This window comes from Engraulis encrasicolus, chromosome 2, assembly GCF_034702125.1.
Source record: "Engraulis encrasicolus isolate BLACKSEA-1 chromosome 2, IST_EnEncr_1.0, whole genome shotgun sequence".
Taxonomy (NCBI): domain Eukaryota; kingdom Metazoa; phylum Chordata; class Actinopteri; order Clupeiformes; family Engraulidae; genus Engraulis; species Engraulis encrasicolus.
The window spans coordinates 11334858-11360273 of record NC_085858.1 but is presented as its reverse complement, the minus strand read 5'-3'; the positions used below and the strand labels follow the sequence as shown (position 1 = coordinate 11360273).

Here is a 25416-nt window from a genome sequence, read left to right as displayed (position 1 = left end):
TACATTCAGCCTTGATTATATCAGTCCGTGTAAGTCACAAAAAGATGTCTGTGGTGTTGTTTGAAAGCTCTTTTCTGGCTCTAGAAATTACACAAACAGCATCGAATACAGCAACCTTCAGAGTATGAATTATGGCCATCTGGCATAAGAGGCATTTTCCCGGTGGGCCCTGCACTCTCGTGGGCCCCTATTCCAGGTGGTCAAAAACTAGACACAGCTTCTGCATCAAATGCACTGGTGTAGTAACTTACAAAATGAGAGTGTAGCCATTGTTTCTCTCTTTAAAGTAAAGGGAGGATGGCACAGGTACCGGTACATAGAGGAGGAATGTTGAAACATTCAGAAATCATCATTTGGTGTGTATAAATGAACATCTGCCTTAGTTTTTGAAACCTGGGACCATGGTCACGGACCATTTTTGTTGCATATTCCGATAGACATGCGGTCATGTGATATTACTATATGGTATTACCATATTACTAGGTGATCTGTACGATGCTATATATTTGAATCCCATTATCTCTAAAATGAAAAAAGTACCAAACACCAGCATTTCAGGTGTTGTTCATGACATTGCAGGCTACGTTTACATTGCAGGCTATGGAACTAGCCATTTTAAAATATATATATTTTTGATATTCAATTTCGAATTTTTCAATTTATCATAATTCATATTCTGAGGGTTGTTGTATTCCATGCTGTCTGTGTACTTTGTAGAGTCTGAAAAGAGCTTTCAAACAACACCACAGACATCTTTTTTGTGACTTACACCGACTGATATAATCAAGGCTCAATGTATAGTGTCCTACCCTCATATGTAAACCTTTGCTAGTCTGTTTCTGCCTTAATAATTGGTGTCAGATTCACACAAATGCAGTTCTGGGGTGCTACCTTGCTACTGAAAAGGTACACCAAGTATGATTGAAATCTGTGTCGGTCGGGTCCCAGCTGTATTGGTGCCTCATCTTAACTGGACTAATATAAACAAACAATCTTCAACAGACAGTTGGCAGAAACTGGCGCAGCATGAAGAAAAACATGGTGAGTGGTGAGTTCAGAAACGTACTGTGTGCCTGTGTGTGTGTATGTGTGTGTGTGTGTGGTGTGTGTGCGTGTGTGCGCGGGACAATTATCTTTTATGGTAAAGGAATGGCCTTGTGCCTGCCCACAATCTTCTAGAAAACACGAGAACACAGCTGATAAACTGAAAGTGAAAATACCCAGAGACTTAATGCATTGTGAGGGAGGTGAGGTGAAATAAAGGTGACCGTTGTTATTATAATGATGACATTTAACAATATGAAATGCCTTGGTTGGTCTACATGCAATGAACAATATAATATGCATTCAGTTTAATTATTTGAAGGACGAAATGATTGAATTGCTCTCAGCCTCGGTTAGCCTCGGCATTACAACGCATGAAGTTTAATGACTGAAGGTAGAAGTGATTGCATTGCTCTTAGCCTCAATTGCAGGTAATTTACACACCAAACAAGCCCTTCGGGCGAATTTTAATTTGTGAGATGATTTATCTTTAGATTGACTCACAGGCAATAGCCGCAATACATCTGGAATTTCCAGAGGTCAGCAACCACTGACTACTCGGTCTGCACCACGCCTAGTAAAAAGATCATTTCATCAGCCCTGTCAAAAGTACAACATTGCCTTCACTTTTTCCAGAGTAAATTGTGCGTTCCCACAGATTCCAACACATCCTTTCACAAAAATATAGAGTCATGGTTCCTTATCAATATACCAGTTGGCCTGAATTCCACTTCACTTTCTTTCCAGAACTCGAAGATAAAAGAAAAAAAACAACTTAAGCAAGTAGTACTGCCAATCATAAAACACAAGTGTGTGTGTAGGTGTGTGTGTGTGCGTGTGTGTGTAGGTGTGTGTGTGTGTGTGTAGGTGTGTGTGTGTGCGTGCGTGCGTGCGTCCATTTAGGTCAGTTCCTTTGAACCAGCTCTTTTACTAAGGAAAGGCAGCTGTGTGTGTGTGTGTGTGTGTGTGTGTGTGTGTGTACCTGCTCTGCTGTCCCTCGGCGCGGGCGGCAGCGGCAGCACTCTTCTCCTCGTCTGTGATATTCTGCTCCGTCAGAGTGCTCACGTCCGAGATCTTACACTTCTCCATCACCACCATCTCGATCTCTGCAGACGGAGTGGAAGGAAGGGAGGGAGGACGGGGTGGAAAACAAATACACCAATGACTTTATTTCTGACTAACTTATCAGGCAGACACCAGACACACAGCCAGACTAAAACATGTCCACACCACACTGGTTTGCAGTATTAATTGCTGACACTGTCTGATAAAGATATAAAACGGAGCTTTTCCATCTTCTCTGAACCCTGAAAAGTTATTACCATTAAATAAACGCCCACACACACACACACACACACACACGCACACACACACACACACACACACACACACACACACACACACACACACACACACACACACACACACACACACACACACACACACACACACACACACACACACACGCACACGCACACACGCACACGCACGCGGCAGGCCACAAAACAGGCAGGCGACGGGTGGATGAATGGAGAGAGAGGGGGGAGGAGGAGGAGACAATGGAGGGGATGGTGGGGTGGGTGAGAAATTAAAAAAAGAGTAGTACAGTGTGAAATGAATACTGGGAGTCCGGCCGGCCAGACCTGCACACAGATCCAATACAGACACCCATCAAGAGCTCCGGCGATCTACTCCCCCCACTGCCCCACTGTATAATCAAATAGAGTTTGCAAGAGGGTGACACTTCTTTTTTCTTTTTAACATTTGCTTGGTGTATTTTTCGACTTCATTTGATAGGACAGTTTAAGAGGTGGACAGGAAGTGAACTGAGAGAGAGACGGGGAGGGGTCAGCAAAGGACCCGGGCCGGGAATCGAACCCGGGTTAGCCGCATGGCAGGCGAGTGCCCTACTGGTTGGCCACAGCAGGGTCGGGTGACATCACTTATATGCGGCGGATTCGTATTTTAACAGCATCCAGTTTGTAAGGAAAATTTGAACATGTAACTCTCCACTGGTATTGACGATTGACAAAAATATAAGACAGACGTTAACAACTGACATTAGCGTTAACAACTGGTATTCCCCATTAAGAAAAGATACAGCACAAACACATGGACGTGCTTATTGGACGAAATATTGTTATATTGTTAATACTGTAATATGTGTTGCTACCCCTCGGATAACTGAGAACTACATCTCACGTCTCACATGAGCGAAAACGCAAGGACTACAGTAGTCACTTAGCAAACTTAAGCTGGATGGTAAGTTTTGAAATTATATTGCTAAACAATGGCAATTATCTAAATAGTATTGTCAGGAGCAAAACACAACATGTACAAGGGCTTGTAGAGAAATATTTCCAAAGTCTCGATCTCGAGTATAGTGTGGGGTAGTTGCCACATAGGCACGGTCAGTCACATTCGATACAAATCTCCATTGTGTGTAGTCCACCAGCTTTCCTACTTAAGAATGATGATAGCAACATCATATTTACGTTGGCGTTTGACACCAAACGATCAAACCGGTCATCCCTACAGTCTATTTTTAACATCCATCATAGATTGCAGGGGTTCACTACTTGCATGTTCACTACTTGCCTTATTTGAAACTGTTCAGCAAAACACGATTTATTCTCCCATAGAGAGTTGGCCCTTGGGAAACATCATGCTGATAAATGCTAAAAAGAAAAAAACTACATGCTTCAGGGTGACTTGCAAGCTCTATAGGATTGAGCTGCAATGCAGAACACGCACGTGCGCGCACACACACACACACACACACACACACACACACACACACACACACACACACACACACACACACACACACACACACACACACACACACACACACACACACACACACACACACACACACACACACACACACACACACAGCTGCCTTTCCTTAGTAAAAGAGTCGGTTCAAAGGAACTGACCTACTTGGCTACACGTGTGTGAATGCGTGTGAGCCCTCTTCAATGCATGTGAAGGTGGTGCTGTATTTTCAGTGATGGACATTTCTGGAAATTCAGCTCTCTAGAAGAAGGCCTATGAGTTGAATTGGCCATTGTCTCATAAATGTCTCTCTCAAGATATTTTATGTGCATGGGGGGATGCTACTATTGGTTCAAGTGTTTTGAAAATGTTATAAAGACAATTTGGGGAGCAGAGCGCCGCAGTTCGTGGGAGCAAGTCTGGTCCGGTTGGAGCTGGTTTGAGAGCAAGGGTAAGGGCTTAACCCCTTCCACTTCACAGTTAGCTCAGTGAAAGAAATGGGAACTTACTTTCAGTTTCATACTGACTATGCTTTGTTACTTTTAACAGATTATGTTGACAGGCGTTCGCTTTGTCTATTTGCTTTTCAATGCTATGATATAAATGCTGCGTCATAAAAGATGGGAAACAGCATTTCTACAGAAGGGTTTATTTACAGCTGTTCTCCACGGACAAAGAAAACATGACTCGTCACGTCTTTGTCATAGGAGTGTAACCTGAGCTGCCTTAGCTCATATCAGTATCTGGAGACCAGACAACATGTCGTTCTGTCAGGTCAGACCTTTTTAATCTTCTCATTTCCCTCAGTGAGCTGACTCTAGCAGAGAGAAGGCAAGGTGAAGGGCGACACACAAACGCTTGCTCGACCGACCGACCGACAACACCCCCCCCACACCACCCCCTAACTCAGGGTGGCGTGTTGTTGCCTGTGTCCCCCTCCCCACTGTCTCCCCAGGCCTCCACTCACCTTCCGTGTCCCCACTCGTCCTGCTGCCCTTTGAGCTAGCCTCTGTACCTTTAGCCTTCTCCTCCTCAGGGCCTTCGTCCGCCCCTCCCCCTCCTCGCTCCTCTTCCTCCTCCTCACCCACATTCTTGTAGTTGGGTCTCTTCTGCGTGCGCTTGCGCCCCTTCTGCCGGCTCATCTCCAGCGAGCGCTCCAGAGACTCGGGCGGTTTTGCGAAGCGCCGCACACCCACGTTAGCCTGTAATACACAAACACACACACAAATTAATAACAAGACAAAGAATAAATTATAGACACAAACAGTAATGGCAATAATACACCCACGTTGAAATACACACACGCACGGATACACCGATATATACACTCAACAGCAACACCAAGAAAACATACATTATATATGTAATTTTTAATGCATTTTACACTTTTACACAAAAACAGATGAATCAAGGCAAGTATTAGGCGGTTCAAAAACACAAAACAAAACGCATAGAATGTTGAGAATTAAAGGCTGTTTCTGGAAAATGTATATATATATTTTTTAAATTGTGGTGGTCATTCAGGTAGTGGACATGACGGGCAGTGGAAGAAAACTGACCGTTCACATATTCTACATTCTAAGATTTTTGGCGGTGATTTGTGCAACACACTACTGGGTTCAGATCTTGTGACAGACCGGATCAACCAATAACAGTCAATATAAATGCTCCAACTAAAAGGCAATGCTTTTTTTTGCAACTTTGCACAGACTAAAACCAACAAACACGATAAAAGTCAACAAGAAAATCACATAAGTTTTGTTTGGCCACCAGCTTACAACGTGGTGGTAGACTCTGAACGTGATGAAGGCTAAATCTGGAGCGGCAAACAAACACAAGGAAAGCCGATAATAAAACAAATCACAGAAATCGCTTAAAAACTGCATCTGTATAGTGTTAACCAACAGACCACTGCATGTTAGATCCAGGCTGACATGCTGAATACTGTAATAAAGCTATGCAGAGCTATGCACCGCATTCATGATTAAAAACAATCCATAACAGATAAAGCCACTGCTGATGCCTGAATGCTTTGCAAAGTGCTCTACAGATTAATTGTACCAAGAAAAACTCAGACTGTTCCAAGTAATTTCGCCTGTTTCAGCCAATCTAAAGATCTCACAGAGGCCAGCAGTACTCTTTGAACTGCTTATTCATCCTCTGAAATGTTCTTGTGAAGCATCGTTTTCAGCTGCTTGCCAACCCCCACCCCAACCCTTATGTTTTTGAAAGCAGCCGTCTGCAGAGATTATCAAGACAGTTCTCAGAAGGACAAAACGCTGCACCCCAAGGCTCTTTGGAACATAAACGGCAACCTTCTTCGTATATGAATTCTGATAAAAAAAATTAAAAAGTAAGAGTGGTGCTTCATGTTTGAATAACACTCAAGATGTCACAACATAATAAAGAAAAAAAAGAAGAAAGAAAAAGAAGAAAAGAAGAAAAAAAACATGTTAGGATTCTTGCTAGGAAAAGCATGAGCCATTTGTTCTCAAAACCTCCTTTCCCAGTACTACATCTGATTGCAGGCACTGATGGAGATCACGTGACTGGCGAGGGTTCTGTAGCCCCAGGGGAAGGCTTGCACTAATGGGGAATGCCTTAGTTGCCATATTATGGAGGATGGGTGATCCCTCACAAACCTCACCACAAAGTCCTAGTCATGTCTCTTTTCTCACATTCCTCTTGATCAAGATTTGGCAAATCAAGGAAAGATACAATGCAATGCAAACAGGTCAGAGCTTGAAAAAAAGGCTGGTGGAGCAACGTGTAATCAATGAGACTGATCTGGTTTAGCAGGTACCAGCTTGCGATTTGATTTAGACTACTAGGAAAGAGTGAGAAGAGAAATCCAACACTGTGCGGTCTGGTTCTTGATTGTGATTGACTGACAGCCGTTGTAAATTGGGCGTGAACACACACCAATCCAAATGAAGATTGTATGCACGACTAAGTAAGACGCGTCACGTCTAAGTTGATAAGAATAATCTGGTGCAGTTGCCGTAGAATACAGGAAGAGCACATCTTTGCACCATCTGTGGTTGGGGTATCAGTGTGATTGTAAAGAAAGGACGTTTCATTCCTGCTGTGTTTATCTCCCCTCGCTGAGTTTTTGAAGCAAAGTGTTGGCAGAACGACGAACACGCAGAGTGTACTGTTGCCACGGTAACCAACCACTTCCTCAACTTGTCAACTGAACGAAGCGTGGCAAATTTATTGTTATTATAGAAATTTTAAAGAAATTTGGTCAGCTATTAAGTGCAACAGTGTTAGATAAGCAATAGGCCACTTGAACCCTTGGGTTTGTGTTCGATTTATAATGGCTAAGGGGAGGTTTACGGCCCTCTGCTACGCGTCAAACCCACAAACTCTTGTGGCTTACTGCTTAAATAAATTGGCCGTATTACCACACAGGTTAAGAACCACTGGACTAAGTTATAAGTTAAAAAATGCATTAGAAGTGAAAGCACCAGTTTCCATAAAAATATGCTTACTCAATAACAGCTAAGACATGCGCACAACACAAGAGAACTAGGCCTACATAGAGCCTCCGCGAAAAACAATCCTGTTATTCATGGCCATTTGCAGAAGTACCAGCTGTAAAACTTCCTTACAGGACAACACGGCAAGCGAATAGCGTCGCAGGTCACAGTGACACTGACAGTGACTCTGATGAGAAGTGGAGCCAGCACACCTTGTGCTCGTGCATGCAGGGTATATTGTAGAGGCAGGGTACAGCACTGTGGTCACATTGTGGTTTCAATGGCTATTTAAAAGTGCTACAGCGGAAAACAGCTACAGTATAGACAGGCCAGTCAAGTCAGTAATACAGGGCTCAACAGCGACACAGAAATATGACCAGATAGGGGCAAAGAAGTGCATGTTATTTTCTTCCTGTTGTGCAAGTCCCATGAAAACGTGCATGTTATGACATAAGAGGCCACAGCATAGCAGACATGATGATGATGATGCAATCCCACTTACCCACAAAATCAACCTGAACCACGCAAGTAAACCTTGCAGAGTGGGTTCACAGGAAGATGAAGCTCTGACGAAATGAGCCGGTAAGAGAGTACTACATGACACATTAAAAAAAAAAACCTTGACATAATCGGAAATTGATTGAATCATAATTTGCGACACAACCTTCGTACATTCAAAGGAAACCGCTCATGCTATGGCGTGAATCTCATTTTAATGTCATTATCTGATGCCGGCATGAGGGCCGAGTAAAAGTACATTCCTGTGAATTTCATGAGGGTACACCCTAACAGCCTCCCTGTATGCAAGGGCTTGATAGTCCTAACTTCCTAACCAAATTTCAACTAAACTTTTAATTGCCTTCAGAACAATGATAGCTCAGGCAATGTAGTTGAGCTTTGGCTGTAATCAGACCCAAAACATCAACATACAAATTACATTATGCATGTGTCTTGAATGATATATGGTTTTCAAGGCTGTTGAGTGTCCAGATATGTTGTATACCACAACATTCATATGTATATCACAATGACATTTTTATAATACTGGATAAAATGTCAAATGATTGCAGTTGCAATGTAATGCTGCCTTTGGACAAAGACAGAGAAATACATGACAAGTCGGAAAGCATTTAGTCTATGGGGCACATTTCTTTGTGCAGCTCTCATGACTTTGTTGTCACCAGGATCACAAGACACAGACAGCAGCCATCTGAAGGGACACACATGCGATGACATGAGGCCACCACATGGGGTGCATTCCAATATGCAACCTTGCGTCCTTCACTTGTGCTTGTGGCCTCACATTTTGCTGATGCCCCGCCTCCGTGGAGAAAACAATTCCCTGCTGTCAGCTTAACCACAACAATTTTTGGGGGACTATTCTTCATTCACCATCCAGTTTGCAAATGAGAAAATGCCTTTACAATTGAGCTTTTGTAAGATATTGAAATAAATGCTGTTGTCAGTGATGTCATCACGACGTATTACTTCCTGGTACGAGGTCACATATCGGAACGCACCCATGGTCAACATGAAGGTGAGGCAACCACACTTCCTCGCAACTCTTTCATCGCAGAAATACTGAGTCACGAACGCTTTACAGGGAAATTAAGCTCTGACAAATAGAGCTGGAAAAAGTGTCATATTTCGTGACAAATTCAACAAACCCTGACATGTTCTTAATTAGATTGAAACACAAATTATGCACCACTGTGTAAATTCAGAGGAAATGCCTCATGCTGCTGTATGCCTTTCATCCTAATTTCTTAATCTGATGCAGTCGATGGGAAGGAGTAGATTCCTGAGAATTTTATGAAAAGTACAACTTAACACCTTGTACGTTCCTAAAATCAAGAACTTGAGACTCCGCATGAGAAACAATATTGATGCCAGAACTAATTTATTTTAATCTACGTCAAACCAAGGGCAGGAGCACATACTTTACTACAAAGTAATTATGGGTTCACTTGCATGCCTGGTTTCGGCCCATCTGCACCATTTGATACTACATGTACACTGTCATCAATGTTGTCATCAAGTCAGACTGGCTAACCTGCTTACTCTCATTTCGGGCTTCTCTTTTGCACAGAAAACTGGCCGTCAATCTGGACATCAAACTCATGTAAAAGCTTGGTAGGACAACCGGACTAATGCAGCACCGGTACATGCCAAGAATTCACCATAAATTCAATTTCAAATTCAAGCTCTTATTGAGGGATAAACCTCTTGAGGGGGGGGGGCATCTTGTTTTAGAGGGGGTCCCAAATTGCTTTTAAAATACAGATGTGTGACAAATAACAACCAAATAGCAAGAAATGGTCCTCTCTCAAAATGTCTTCCAAATGCCATCTCGCAGACTCATGGTAAGGAATGCTACTTGAAACTGGGAAAATAAGTTTGCTGCAAACATGACTGACTTGGAGTGGTGTGGAAAGCATTCGGTTGGTAAACATTCCAAGGATAAAGGGCACTTTTCAAATAACTAACATCATCAACCTGTTTCTTGAGGATGCGAAGATGAGTACACTGTCACGTGTCACCTGTCCTCTGTATATAATAATAACTGGCAGGTGCAGATGACAACAAACCAAGAAAAAAAAAAAAAGAAAACAGCGGTTTCAGAGAAAAGTAAGCCAATGACGCAGACGTTCTCAGCATCTCACACAGCAAATGCTGTGAAATCGGATGTGCATAGTGCTCACCGCTCAGAGCGGCGGCAGGTGCTAAACCTTGTGGCTTGGCGAGGCGTGCAAACATACGAACAACAACAACGAATACAAGGAAAAGCAGCAGCATTGCTGCGGCTGTTGACAGCAACGAGGCATGACTGGCTGGGATGTTTGGTTGACTTGTCGGGTTCGGCAGTGCAGTGCACCCGCAAAAGCACACCTTTTTGGCTCTTGACCTAGGGGCTTCGTAACAGCTGCACCTTTAACCACAGACCAGATGTGTGAAAGTACTCCTCTTTACAAGCTAGACTTATTCCTGTTCTGTGAATCGTCACAACTACATATCCCCCTTAAACACGTGTGGGGTTTCTGCTTATTTGCAATCTTGGAAAGAGAGAACATAGTGGCACACACTGAAAAAATACAGCCTTGTGAGGTTGTCTGTGTTGACCTCACCTAGTGAAAATGGGGTGTTGCTTCTTCAATCTCTTTCATATTCAAGGACTGTATTGAGGGATATTGTGATATTGTGATTGTGGCATACGTCGAGATGTGACAGATAGCATGAACCCAAAATATCCTTCAATGTCATCTCACTGTGCTGCATTGCGATGCGCTGCGTTGCGTTGACCCTAGACCTAGTGAGAATCGAGGTTGCTTTTTCTATCAGTTTCTTTCTCACACACTCACTCTCTCTCTGTCTCTCGCTCGCTCTACATCATTTTTGTTTCTCTCACTCTGTTTTCTTCCATCTGTCAGTCTGTCAGTCTGTCTGTCTGCTCCACCTGCAGCTTTGAGGCCATCAAATACCGCAAGAGTCTTTTTTTTTCTGCTCAGACGGCGACGCCTTGCTGGTAAGGAACTGACACTGTAGCACACATCTCTAAAGCTCTTACTGGAAGAGGAGAGCAGGTTACAGGAGCCGACGAAAACTTTGAAGTCCTCACCACAGCGTGGCTTCTGAGCCCACCCTCCCCCACTTTGAAACACACGCACACACGCGCGCACGCACACACACACGCGCACGCACACGCACACGCACACGCACACGCACACGCACACGCACACGCACACGCACACGCACACGCACACGCACACGCACACGCACACGCACACGCACACGCACACGCACACACACACACACACACACACACACACACACACACACACACACACACACACGCACACACACACGCACGAGACCCCTTTACCGCACAGAGCAGGGATGGAAAGTGAAAATCATGACCGTACACAGTGTGTGTGTGATTTGACTGATATCTGGAACCACAGTGGACCTTCCTAATTTGTGGCTCCCTTTTCTTCTCAAAGTCATGGGGTTTCCAGTACGCATATTACGTATTCAGTCATGCCTAAACAGAGAGGGGCTAAGCTGAAAAAAAAACTTGCCTTACGAACAAATCAAACAGGCTCACCATAAGGGCAGTGATGGCAAATGGCTACGGAGTTGGTTTTGCGATAAAACATTCACAGGTTTGAATCCCAAACCGGCCCAAACCAAGAGTGTGTGTGCTGTGTGTGTGTGTGTGTGTGTGTGTGTGTGTGTGTGTGTGTGTGTGTGTGTGTGTGTGTGTGTGTGTGTGTGTGTGTGTGTGTGTGTGTGTGTGTGTGTGTGTGTGTGTGTGTGTGTGTGTGTGTGTGTGTGCGCGCGCGTGTGTACAGTATGTGAGAGTGTGTGTGTGTGAATGCATGTTCAAGGCCTGGCCTACATCATGCACGTTTGCAAAAACAGCATCTTCAAGTACTGAAACTGTTAAAAACGTCCACCTGGCTGTCAGACACCTCCAAGTGCTTCGCAGGCATCACTGCTGAAGCCTATATTGCAGGTCTCCTGTCCTCAGCGCCTCAATGAGGACACCAACGCCTCTTGCACCAGTTACAGTAGCTGAGCGCGTCCCAGCCTCCTCACGCTCATGGGCTGCCTTCAAAGGATTCTTGCCGGTATCATGTCGACATGAGCTACCTGTCGAGATGAGCTAGTCATTAAAACACACTAGCATCCCTAAGGGTTTAGGGTTATGGCTTTAACCATTTTAACCCATTGATGCCTGATGCTGTGTTGCGGCATTCAGGCTTGTGACATTTGAAACAACTTCATTAAAAATCTCTGCTTGTTTGAGATAAATGAACACATTCTAATGAAAGATGAGGGTCTTGGTGTTTAAATGCAACTTGGTGCATATTTTTATGTGGTTCAGAAGCTGAGATATTTAGGTTTTTATGTATTTTCCTTTTTTGCGGGTGCCTTAGGCGTCGATGGGTTAACAGCCTATTGGTAAATCATCTCGGCGAAGCAGCCCATCTTGACAGAACGCTGGCACGTTCATGACAAAAAAAAAGACCTTTTGAGAATGGCTTCCCGGTAGACCATAAGCATGGACGCCACCATAGGAGCGGAACAGGGGAAGGGAGGGAGGTTGAGGAGGAGGAGGAGGCGGAAGGGGGGGGGGACCCAGGCCTTCGACATCCTGAAAAACAAAACAGCCTCCATCTTCTCTCAATGCTCCACACCACAAGAAGGCTTTCGCAAACGCCCACGAGGTAAAGCTCGGGGCTGACTTCAAAGAGTCTGCAACTAAACCGCCAATCATTCTCACCCCTCGGGCCCCTTATTGGTTTCTGCATTCTACAGACGTGTCAATAAACACTTCGCAGAAGGAGAGGGGGGGAGGGGGTGACCTACTGTGCATATAGACCAGTGGTTCTCAACCTTTTTAGCCTAAACGCCCCCTGACCTCCTCAAACACCTGTTAACGTTCATTATTAGAACGTCAGTAAAGCACTGCATCTCAAATAGTACATTTGTGCACTTCGGGAAGTATGTTTCGGTGCTGTCTGCGCACTGAAACGTAGTGCCAGAAGTGCACAGGTGCGCCATTTGAGTGCGAAAATGTTTGAGAGCTCGTTAGGAATATTCAAACTTTCAAGAGGCTCTGTGCATACGGATCTCTGTGCCCGTTTATGAGTGCATGCATGTATGTGCGGGCTCGCGCTGCATTGACAAGCACACAAAATAAACAGCTACATCACATTATCTTTACAAAACAACACCAAAAACCGTGAGAAGGGGGATTTACCTTCTCACAGTGCAATGAGCAGCGTAGCCTGTTTGTTTAACATCAGAAGGCGCTATAACAGGTTTTTAAATAAAATGCAGAATTTCAACGACCCTCCCTCCCTTCAACAAAGTCAAAAATTACACGACCCTCCAGTATTTTTCGCTGGTGTGTCCCGCCCCCCATATGACTAACAGTCCCTAACTGCACCAGTTCTCGTTATCAATGGTAGACGCAAGTATTTAATTTAGCTGTGCCTAGAATCTTCATTTGGAACGGTGTGTGTTTATGCCCGATTCACAACGGCTATCAGCCAATCACAATCAAGAACCAGATCGCACAGTATTACACTACCATTCACTGATAAATAAGCATTTGTAAGACATAAGGCAAGGATCTTATCTGTTTTACAGAAAAGAAATCCTGCAACTACGGAAACAACCAAGCTTTCTAATGAAGACCCACCATGTAGTTTGCTGCCAGCCTTGTGAAAAAGGCTGACCTTTGATCAATGTGTTCTTGAACCAGGAAGGAGGTAGGCTTCCAATAATTCACATAAAATGCTGAAAAGGAACGCCCATTTGGAGTTGTTAAAATGTCATGGCCTGTTGAATGAAGTTAATAGAGCTCACAAGTCACCCGGAAACATGTAGCAGACTGTAGCATTTCTTGCTAGCATTTAAGGACTTTCCAGTTCCCACTCGACGGCCGTGGGGAATGGGGACCAGTCTCAAATAAGGTGTGTGTGCAAACACGCGATTAGCGAACCCCCGCAAACTGATGAGGGTATTACAAATAGGCTGTAGGGATGACATGATTGATCATTTTTGTGTCATAAATACGATGTTGCCATCACCTGCTCAACCCGGAAAACTGGCAGACTACAGGAGGGATATTTCACGAGTCGTGACCATGGTAACCCACGGCAAACCGCCACAAACCTTACTAGTACGAGACTTTGGAAATATTTCTAACCAAGCTCTGATACAGGTTGTTTTTCACTCCTGGTTACACTTTTGATAAACTTAAAAAGTGCCATAACTGCAATTACTCAAATCGCCTTGGTTTAGTGGTATACTTTCAAAACTTACCATCGAGGAGAAGTTTGCTCATGCGACTGGCTTCACATAAGGAAGTCCTTATAGTTCACGCGAGAATGTGAGATGTAATTCCCAAAAATTCACGAGTAGCCAAGTAATAGAAACATTAATTTATTATCCTTATGTTTCGATTGATGAATACACACGTGTTGTTGTGCTGGTCCATTTGTTACCACGGAAAGGATGCGGGGATAGGCGAATGACGGCTGTTAACTTTTGTCTTATATTTTTGATAGCCAAATGTTAAAAATTATATTCCTGGGAACCGGATTTCCGCGAAAATGATAATCCGCGCATACAACTCGTCGTCACCCACTTCTGAGCTCTATTTGTTTGTGTTGGGGGGGGCACAGAGAGAGAAAGAGAGAGAGAGAGAGAGAGAGTGTGTATAGCATAACCACACACTCATGTGTCTGACCCATTCACTTACCGAGGTTTTGTGTGTGTTGTGCTCGGCTTGCACAGAGAAGACAGAGAGATCCCCATTGAGGATGACGTCAGCCAGCGCATTGACCAGAGGCTCATAGTGGATGATGAGGAACACCTGCCACACACACAGACACGGACACACAAACACAGACACACACACACAGTCCAGTCACAAATTCCACACCCCCACACGGCAACTAAACCAGGGGTGGGCAACTGGAGGCCCGGGGGCCACATGCGGCCCACCTCCTTACTCAGTGTGGCCCTTACATAGATAAAACATGACCTTAAAAAATAGTGAGCAGATTTTTTTTAAAACACTACTGAATTAATTCATTGTAATTATAATGTTGACCAATAGAGAACACTCCTATTTGTTCCAAACAATAATAATCAGTGAGCAACCAAGTGCACCTTAAACTCTTGCAGTCAGATCCCTGATCATGTGGCCCTCCGATGGTGGTGATAAAAAATGTGGCCCTCTTTATCATGAAAGTTGCCCATCCCTGAACTAAACAGTAGCACCAGCACATGCCACACAATCATCACCATCATTAAAGGGGTGGTTTGGCATTTCAAATGGTCTGTGACGAAATACAATGCCTTGCTTCAATGGAGCAATCTCGCCAAAAGCACATTAACCTTTCGTTTACAAAGTAATGAAACTCAACCGGGTGGTAAGGATTCCGTGATATGACAAACAAAAAAAAATAAAAATCTCTCTCCAAAAAGTGCTATTGGGCCTACTTAATGGAATTGGACAAAAAAGTGTGATAAAATCTGAAAGCATATTTTGAGGAGATTTTGTAAGTATGTGAGTGCATCAGTGAACAATGAGAAGTGTGTGACCAGTATATCTGTGAAACTACCTCTGTACGACAAAAAGATATCTGCCCATTATCGTTGATCTGCAGCCATGAGAATTACAGTGAAATGAGAATACCTGGGGGATTTCCAGGAAGCTGGTTTAGTCACTTTTCCTTGGTATGTTAAGTTAGGAGAAGTGGTAAAGATGGCTAGACATGAGGAGAGGACTTCTGTTGTTTGGTTGTGCTACGAAAAAGGAAGCCAGATGACTCCACCTTTGGTTTCCAGCTAGATTTGACTTCCACATGTCCCAGTAATGAGACCACTTTCTCAGAGATGTGTTCTAGTTGCCTGATTATCATCATGACTTTCAAATCTCTTCGAGACTTGGTCTGACCAAGATCATAACTACTAACATTCTTAAACGGCATGGTTGAACACGCCTCTACCCAGAACGGTTGGAAATGCTCAAAGTTGATTAGTTCCCGACAAAGTGGGTGCAGTTCCCGCTGTAGCGGGATCCAGATTCTACCTGAACGAGCTCCTGGCCTTAGTGAGTGTAGCTGAGCCGAAGGCGTTGCGTCACCACTAGGGTGGAGCCTGGGTAATGTTCTAGGAGATATCCCCTCTTTCTTGGAGATATCCCCAGATATTTCCATTCTTTCATCACAGACCAACATTCCCCATGTGCTCTGCGGTATGTTACTGTATTGTAACTGTATAGCATATTGTAAATATACAGCAGGACTTCATGCCAGTCTGATGGGAGGGTGGGATTAGAAGAGTACAGGTACCTGAGACAGCAGGTAGAGAGACACCTGGGCACTGATCTTGCGATCTTCAGACTGAAAGGAAAAGAAGCAACACAGACCTTTAACACACATCCTTCTATTATTTGCACACAGACCAATTAGTGCACCAGACAGCACTATGGTTCCTGCACACACGCACGTACACGCACATACAAAGGCGCACACACACCCAGGCACACGCATGCACGCACACGCACACGCACGCACGCACCCAAGCGCACACACACACAGACATAATTACAGACAGGTACACGTGACAATTTGTGAAATGACAGCTGATCATTGTTTTGTTTTTTTCTTCCATAGGTGTTGCAGTAAGTAGTGTAAGGGTTAAGATGGGCTCAGCCTACATAACCTTCAGCGTAAAAACAAAACAAAACACAACTGTTGTCCTTCAAGGTAAATGCCATGCCTATGCGGAGCTATTCCTTAGGTTTCAGTTTCCTTTGGTTTCGGCAGTCAGGCTGCACTGAGTTCCCGCTTCTAACCTTTGCTGAGAGTGAAATGGCACCTATTGTCATGTGCCTGCAAACAGACACAGGAACAGCATGACAACAGTTGAAGTAGTGTCATGCAGACGGTCTAAGAAGTGCCCACAGCAGGACTGATAGCCCCCCGAAATGTATTTAATTAACGAAATAAAACAAAAATGGACGCTTTGTTTCACTGCTTGCAAACAAAGAGAGATGTTCATGCTTTCCATGTCGGAATGGAAGCAGAATCAAGCTTTTCCAAATAACCATCCAGGCAGGCAGCTATCTGGACAAGCATGAGAGGGCATGAGTGAGTGAGTGAGTGAGTGAACATGGGAATTATAGCTGCAGCACGTGCCTTAGTTACAACACGTCTCCACCGCCTCCTACAAGGAGCAGGTAAATAAACACTCACATACTGTGGGGAATCACCCTTGCTCGCTCTGACATTTCCCCGCTTCGGGACACAACAACCTAGCAGCCTTCATGCTCAAAGCTGGATTCCAGACACGGCCATTTGAACTTGCATGTTCAGAGCAGTAAAGCCAATGCCGCCAAGACTAACTAGTGCTACCACTACTGCAGTGCTACCACTGTTGACATCAACCTCTGTTCACCCCTTCACTCCTATCATACTCTCTAGAACACCGACAGCCTTATGATCATTTTTACTAGGGCTGCACAATTAATCGAAAAATAATCAAAATCGTGATAAAATAGTGAAATCGAACTCATGATTTTAATCGTGATTTAATCGTGGCAATAGTGACCTACTTTTGAGAGCGTCCTTGAAGCCAGAACATACTGACAGGCTGGTGTTTCTGGTCAGAAATCTGTCCACTTAAGTTTCACGCTATTGCCTTTACATAATTATTACAATTCATATTATTTTGCTCATCCCATATGTAATTCATTCTTGGTTATATTTCATCTTGTTATAATTTTCAAAATAATCAGCAAAAATCAATAATTGTGATTACTAATCGTGACTATGATTTTGACCAAAATAATCGTGATTATGATTTTTTCCATAATCGTGCAGCCCTAATTTTTACCCATTGTCTTCATGCACCTTACCAGGATCCATGTTCTACTTTGAATACTATTTATGTCTTATTTCTCTAACTTCTATATCACAGTACTATATTATAGATTTATCTCTCAACACTCATTTCTGGTCATGTTAACCTTGCCCACCTCAACTAATTAACAGAGGAAGTTTTTGCACATTTGTCTACCCCAACTCACAGAATGTTTTTGCACAATTGCCTTTTTTATTTTTTCTCTGTAGGCTTTTTTTCTCCCCCCCTGACTACTACCTGTATTATATGTGTCTTGAAATGTCCATGTGGGCATTATGTGCATTTCTACTGGACACTTCAATTCCCCTCAGAGGATCAATGAAGTTACTCTACTCTACTCTACTCTACTCTACTCTACTCTACTCTACTCTACTCTACTCTACTCTACTCTACCCTACTCTTTTCATTTAGCCTTTTATGTCTGTTAAGCATATGGGGCTGAATCTTCCTTCACATGAAAGGCATTTCATAGTGTATTATTCTCCAATCATCAATCACCATCATAACAGTTCCACTGTTGAGCATTGTTGAATGACCCTCAGTTCATGACTCAATTGCCAAGGTGGAGAGGATGTTATTTTTGAACTAATAGGGCCTACTACCGGTACCACACGGATTTCAGGACAAGTGGTGAGCAGCACACTGTGTTATCCACTTGTTTGTCTGTGTATTTTAGGGCAGTCGCATACGTGTCTTGCTATTGCATAGTAGTTTGTAGTCTATATTAATACATTATGAGTATCTTCTTCATACATCCTGCCTAGTGCAATTGTAAGAAGCTTTGAAACACATTGTTATGCGTGTAATGACAACAAAGGCTTTCTACTCAAATCTAACCGACCGTGTTATACCAATTCATAGCCTGGCGCTAATAGTGCCCTGCCTCTTTAGTCATCCGGTCAGTTCCTTTTTCTTTTGGCATTAAAATCCTCCTTCAAATTGTAGCCTGTCCCTGTTTGTAGCCTGATCCAAATGATTTGTTTTGCTCAATAGCAATCCCGGCTGCTATTATTTCCTCATTTCCTCAACTCTATTCGGAGGCCCCTCCAATCCTCACCTGTTCCTGGGTGACCAGCGAGTAGACGTAGAGGGGCAGGAAGAGGCGGTTGAGCAGGTGGTCCGTCAGCACGTCGTTGAGGAACTCGCAGTTGATGATGAGGATGTCGTTCAGGTAGTGCAGGTGGTCCAGGTGCTCGGCAACCAGGTCGCTCAGTTTGCCACGGTTCTTGTGCCTGTAACCAAGGCAACCAAGGCAAGTTCAGACAGACACTTATGGCATGAACAAGACACAAGGGCTAGATCAAGGGGCAAGACGAAGAAATGAGACGGCACCCTCAGTCTTAGACACTCCTTCTAGTTAACCCAAATTAAGCCATGATCACATACGAACCTACGAATCCTAACTTAGGATATCACTTAACCATGCTCTTGAAATACCCCCTTGGATTGGTACCATTAGGTGGTAATACTGGGTTAGATCAGGTAATCACCTGTTGGGGGGCATATTAATACGTTAAAACCTGATGAAACAATATTGAAATGTGTTGTTATTAGAATAAGCCATGAGGCATATCGAAGTCCACCGTTGTGCAGAGATTTCTCCCTTTTCTGCAAATAAAGCCATGTTGGCACCTGAAGAAGGCACTAAAAGGATGTCGTCTGTTAACACTGTAGGTTTGCCATTTCAGATAATATGACTGATGGTGTGTAAGCCAATCACAAACATTAATGTAAGACGGGCAAATCCTCACATTTTTCACATTTACAGCCAGAGAGTTAGGACAAGAGCTTGAGCTGATTGCGCATCATTTGTTTACTTAACCAGATTTCTGACTAACCTTACACTAGCTGAGTTAAAACTACACAGTTGCTCCATCATGGAAGTTCTGAAGGGCACCACCCACCCTTTCCTGCTACTGTGTGAGGCTACTGTCCCACACATGTTTAATTGTCATATAATGATTAAGGCTGAAAGGTTTTGCTGACATCATTGTTGTCAGTGAGGTTTCTTCTACCCACACAGGTCTAGGCATCATGCTGAAAATCTAGAGTCAGGCTTAACAGACAATACCGGACCAATATTATTTCTTATAAACTACAGGGTGTGTAGAATTATTAGGCAAACAGGTTTTCTGACCATATTGTCCATTCTATGCAAGTTTTCACCAACACCAACCTGTATGAACATGAAAACCTATTGGATTTAAGCACTAAAGGCCATGCACATTTGTAAAATAAGAGAGTGTACCGTATGTTTGAAGGAGCTTAATTATTAGACAACTTAGGTTTCCTCTGGGAAAATGTGCCGCAAATGGAATCTAAAACTCTGAAAAGTCTGTAAACAATTTAGAAGTCTAGAGGGATGTGACGTGCCTGACTTAATCATCTTGTTGAGTGGTTGTCTGTTTACTTCGGCAATGTCTCTAAGTGCTGAATACCGTGTCCTTCTGGACCACCGATGTATGTTTCAGTTCTGGAATACGACAGCACTGCAGGGTAACCCTTTTCTGGTAGCTTCACCTTTATAATTCTTCTCTATCTTTGGCAGTTACATTTCTTGTGACCCTGATGGCTTTGTATTGGTGTGATTGATACTTCTGTGCTAACGTGACCAAAATCTTGGTAATTTCAAGACAGCCAAATCCCTCTGGATGACTTCAAAAAATGTTTATAGAATTTTCATTTTTGTGGCCATTTTTTCTTTTTTTGGTCAAGGTTTTCATGTTTATACAGGTTGGTGCTGGAAAATATGCATAGAATGGATGATCAGAAAACTTCCTAATAATTCTGCACAACCTGTATTATCCCATGACATTAGGAATCTAGCATTCCGTCTCTTCAAGCATCAGCAGACAAGTTTATCTTGGTTAGCATGGATAAGTTTGTGGAGGTGTAGAGCTGGGGTTCTCAAACTTTATCATGACAAGGCCCCCCATGTAACAGTAGATTCCAGCCAAGGCCCCACTGACATAGGCCATGCCACACAATGTAGCAGGCAGCAAATGTTCCTCACTGGAATATAATACATTATAAAGCAATAAAAGTAGAGTGAAGTTCAAAGTTGCAATAGATTATTATACTGCGTTTCTGAACTAATTGATTTAAGAGAATATTTGTTAACTTATTGTGGGTTTATTTTGGTTTCAGTTATTCAATTTTCATTTTGTTTTGCTTAACATTTCTTACCAACCTGACGCGCCCCCAGGGATCCCCAGCCCCCACTTTGAGAAATAATGATTAAATGCAGCCACCTACTGGCCATGGAAAATATTTCCTAATCCAATGATTCTCATATTGTGGGATGGGGCCCACTGGTTGGCCACAAAGGTGTTCTAAATGGGCCTTGAAATCATTTTCTAAAAATCTAACGTGTTATTGTTCCTTGAAGTTGTGTTGTTTATTGGTCAAGAGGTGGGCCCTAAATTGGAATAGGTTGGGAACCCCTGTCCTAATCAATAACAAACTGGCAAAAAAACTGACATAAACAAACTGAGTACCGGTACTAAGGAACAATGATCAAATGCTGCCACCTAGTGGATGTTAAATCCATTTCCATCTGAACTGCCACCAGAAAAAAACTGATATTGTAACTACAGTACAATGTAACCTTGCTGTTAGCAGCCTGCCTCAACACACAAACACACAAAAAAGGCATACACTATAGAAATGTTGAAGGAAAGGCAAAGGGTGTGTGATGTCTTACTCTTCATCGGTCTGCACACACTTGTCCAGCTCGATCACGTGACTCCCAATGAACCACACCAGGTTGGAGAAGTAGGGAACAGCCGTCTTGTCTCGGATATAGTGGAGCATGTGCTGGTTGTCCACTACAATTTGCAGGGGGAGAGTTACCCATGGTTACAACATGCATCAACGCTCAGAAACAAGACAGTGACAACAAAGAACCACATGGGAAAAAAGACCAGTCTATTACTCAAAACGTTGACTTCACTGAAATGGACTCCTTTAAAACCTGTAATCGTGACAAAAAAAAAAAAAATTCATAGCCAGAGGATTCTGGATTCATAAATTAATTTAAAAGACATGGGGAATTTCCACCATGTACAGCCAAACCAAACTGTGAACTGGCCAAGGCCAGGAAAACAAGGACAGAACCAAAAAAAAAAAAAAAAAAATCTCTCGAATTAAGGCTCTTCAAATGGACAAAACACAAACACCAAAAAGAATGCTAGATGAAAAAAAAGATGATTCTGTTGATTGTTGACAGTTTGTCCCTGAGGATTTCTGCATTTACAGCAGCTCTCAAGTTCTGAGGAAGCGCAAAACTCACAAGAAAGCCAGCACACACCCACAGAAATATGGTGAACTATTATCAGGAAACCTTGCAAAAAAAAAAACGAAGATAAAAATGATCCCTCTGTATTGACAAAACAAATGTATCAACAACGGCTTGGTATGTGCTGGTGAAATCAGTCACGTTGCGTGTCAAGTGGTGAAAGCAGTGAAAGAAAAAAGATGTAAAAACTCTCATTAGTATTGAAATGGGTGGCTATGAAAAACGCTTTTTTGAAATTAATCAACACATATTTGAGTATTTCCCCATCTGTGAAACCAGTGGAGTACATGGTAAAATCAATCTGAGTAGCAAACATTGCATCTGACAGCTCGGATCTACTTTAGCATCAGCTATTCCAGCGCTAATGTTAATAACTTTACAGGCATTCTCCCCTGTTAGCACTACAAGCAATGGACGGTGAGATGGGGACTGGGGACTTGCTGCTGTGGACCAGGAATGCCAAGTATCTTAGTGGATGGCAACAAAACACTACGCCAATTGTGGATACAGAGCAAGATGCCTGGTTAGGCCAAGAACAACTTGGGACGTTTCACTCAAAACCAGTAGAGTTTCACACATGGCCGTTGAGAAAATTAACAAATGTGATTACACACTGAAATTATTAATACAATTCCTCTACGGCAAGAGAAATTGTCACGTGCAACAAGACAGCTTCACACAAGAAGGTAACAGAGTTACTTTCACAGACCGAAAAAAATAAATGAAAAAAAAAGAAATATACACTATATACGCATATTAAAAAAACTGAAGTGACAAGAGTTCTGAATTGAATGTGACCAACTTACATGAGACTGGAATAAGGCACACAGGAGTCACCATAGAGGGAGAGGGGAAGAACAGACATGGAGTTAATAGAAGTTAATGGACTGAGCGACTGGACTTGGACCCACTACAGGACTGTAGACAGAGGACAAGCAGAGTTGTGTGAAGTAGAAGTAGAAGTACTCTTACACATGTAATTACAATCCTTGTAGTATGATACTACAAAGCTGAAACCATACAGTACCATACCACTAGTGTTGTAATTACATCTGTAAGAGTAATTCTACTTCTACTTCATACAACTCTGAGGACAAGAGCAATCTAAACACCAAAAGGGCCATAGCGGCAGTTCTTCAACCACAAGAGGGAAAAGTGTTCCTTCCTAACTTTCATTTATGCCCACACACCAAGCCTGAGCAGAACTTAAAAGGGCAACAACCCCTCCCCCATACACACCCAACACACCTCACCATGGCAGATGTTTTATTCTTAATGCATATAAAATACCACACCCACAAACTAATACTTTTTCATGTACAAGTACGTACTTCAGATAAACTACGGAAACACCCTAGCACATTTGTGAGAGCTGTGCAGCTAGACTTCAGTGCAATTCTGAGCTGTTTCTGTCAATGGACAAAAGTTAAACTTTGGTATAATGTTGACGTTGTCAGTGTCATTTAGCTTGTGTCCATTCACAAAAACACCATAGATTGCCTTTTTTACTACAGTTTTCCCTCAGAAATAACATGATATTAAATAAAGTGTATTCTATAATGGGCAACTATTATGTTACCTATTGCGGGAAGACATATGTATTGCGATTAAACATAAAAGGAAACTGAAAAGCCATCAACTGCCAAACAAAGCAAGCGCCAAATCAAAGCTTTATTTCAGAAGCGGTGAGCAGGTAACAGGCCAGTTTTATAAGGGTGAAACAGACAGAAAAAAAGCCCTGAGAAAAACAAGTGGTCCCCACATTGATGAAACAGTCAGTACCCATCTCCTCAGGAGAATGATGCAGACGTGTTTGCATCGCTTCACCACAAAAAGATCTACACCTTCAGTAGTGCATTCCCAAGAGCTTGAAAAGGAGTTAGGAGGAGCCAACAGTGAGCATCTAACCATGTCCATATAGTAAGTGAGTTAGTTGCTGAGCAAGTTAGCAGCTACAGAGCGGTATCTGTGTGTGTGCCCATGTGTGTTTTTGAAAGTGTGCATGTGTGCGTCACCCAGTCCTTCCTGCCTGCCAATTTGCCGAGGCAGTCATGCCATGCATCGCGGGGCGGCCACCACAGAGAACTAGCCGAGGCGTGGAGCAGCAGGAAAGAAGACGCAGAAGTGGAAGAGGAGGAGGAAGAGGAGGAAAGTAGGGTATTGGCGGAGGGTAGAGGGGTGGGGGGCGCATGGCCTGTACTCACCTTTGTACACATTGAGAGTGATAGTCCGGACTGCAATCCTGACCATGCTCTCTGGGTGGTTGAAAAACTTAATGGCCTCCGTGTACAGGGCAAAATCATTAGTGTGCTGGAAGCATGGAAGACAGAGAGTGCGGATGTCAACACACTGGCCAGGACGAGCTGCTCAGAGAGAGGAGAAGCTGCAGGACAGGACTCATGCTACTATATGGGGACAGCGGCGTCACCGCTGCAACAATAGCATGCTTCTCACTGCAGTCGCGATCAATAAACCTATGGTCAATAATCAAGGAACATATCGCTCCCAACGGTGATCAATGTTACACAATAATAACATTATTACTGTGCCATTAGTGCTCTACTTGCTGCAATGATATAAGCAGATAAACAAACACTTAACTGCTAATAGTACCAGATCAACTGTACAATACTGTGACAAGACACAACACTGTCATGGTCATGCTTAACTATCCACAATAATGAATGAGCCATTCCTATCCTACGTCTAGAATTGCAGTTATTCTATGACTACTTCTTCCGCTACAGTACTGAGATATAATGCTACACTGTGGCCTATGATGTCACCAGATGGACTTTGATCAACATGGTCTATGTTTCAACTCCATGAGTTTGACAGAGAGATTAACAGATCATGGATCTATATGATAATCAATATCCTTAAAAGGAAAATAAAACATGTCAATATCTACACATAATAGTAGTGTTACCCATGTACTTTAAGGTAATGTAACCTGCCATTTAAAATGATGAAACTGTAAGGTGATGTAACCAGGTCATATAAAAAGTGCCATCATTTAGCCCTTGGGTCATTTCACATGAAATCAGACACTTTGGGACCCAACCGGCCCGGATTTCAATCCTTTTTCATGCCTTTTTAGTAGCAAGGTAGCACCCCAGAATATGACATGAATATTAAGGGAGAAACAGACTAGCAAAGGTTTACAAATGAGGGTAGGACACTATACATTCAGCTTTGATTATATCAGTCAGTGTTATTCACAAAAAGATGTCTGTGGTGTTATTTGAAAGCTGTTTTCTGGCTCTACATATTACACAATCAGCTTGGAATACAACAACCCTAATACAACAACCCTGAATTATGATTAATTGAAAAATTAAAAATTGAATATCTAATAAACATATATTT

General features: G+C 43.0%; 1 protein-coding gene across 9 annotated transcripts in view; it reads right to left on the bottom strand.

Moving 5' to 3' along the window:
- clec16a (C-type lectin domain containing 16A) overlaps positions 1-25416 on the bottom strand; it is a 77570-nt gene that overhangs the window by 48403 nt on the left and 3751 nt on the right. For 6 of the 9 annotated variants that reach the window (XM_063221999.1, XM_063222022.1, XM_063222028.1 and 3 more), the window contains exons 5-11: positions 24252-24357; positions 21454-21577; positions 18808-18982; positions 16178-16228; positions 14578-14691; positions 4790-5024; positions 2027-2150 (exon numbers count right to left, since the gene is read on the bottom strand). In XM_063221999.1, coding sequence (XP_063078069.1) covers positions 2027-2150; positions 4790-5024; positions 14578-14691; positions 16178-16228; positions 18808-18982; positions 21454-21577; positions 24252-24357 — 929 coding nt within the window. The remainder of the gene's footprint in view (positions 1-2026; positions 2151-4789; positions 5025-14577; positions 14692-16177; positions 16229-18807; positions 18983-21453; positions 21578-24251; positions 24358-25416) is intronic. The other 3 variants (XM_063222006.1, XM_063222014.1, XM_063222053.1) reach the window with 3 other exon arrangements.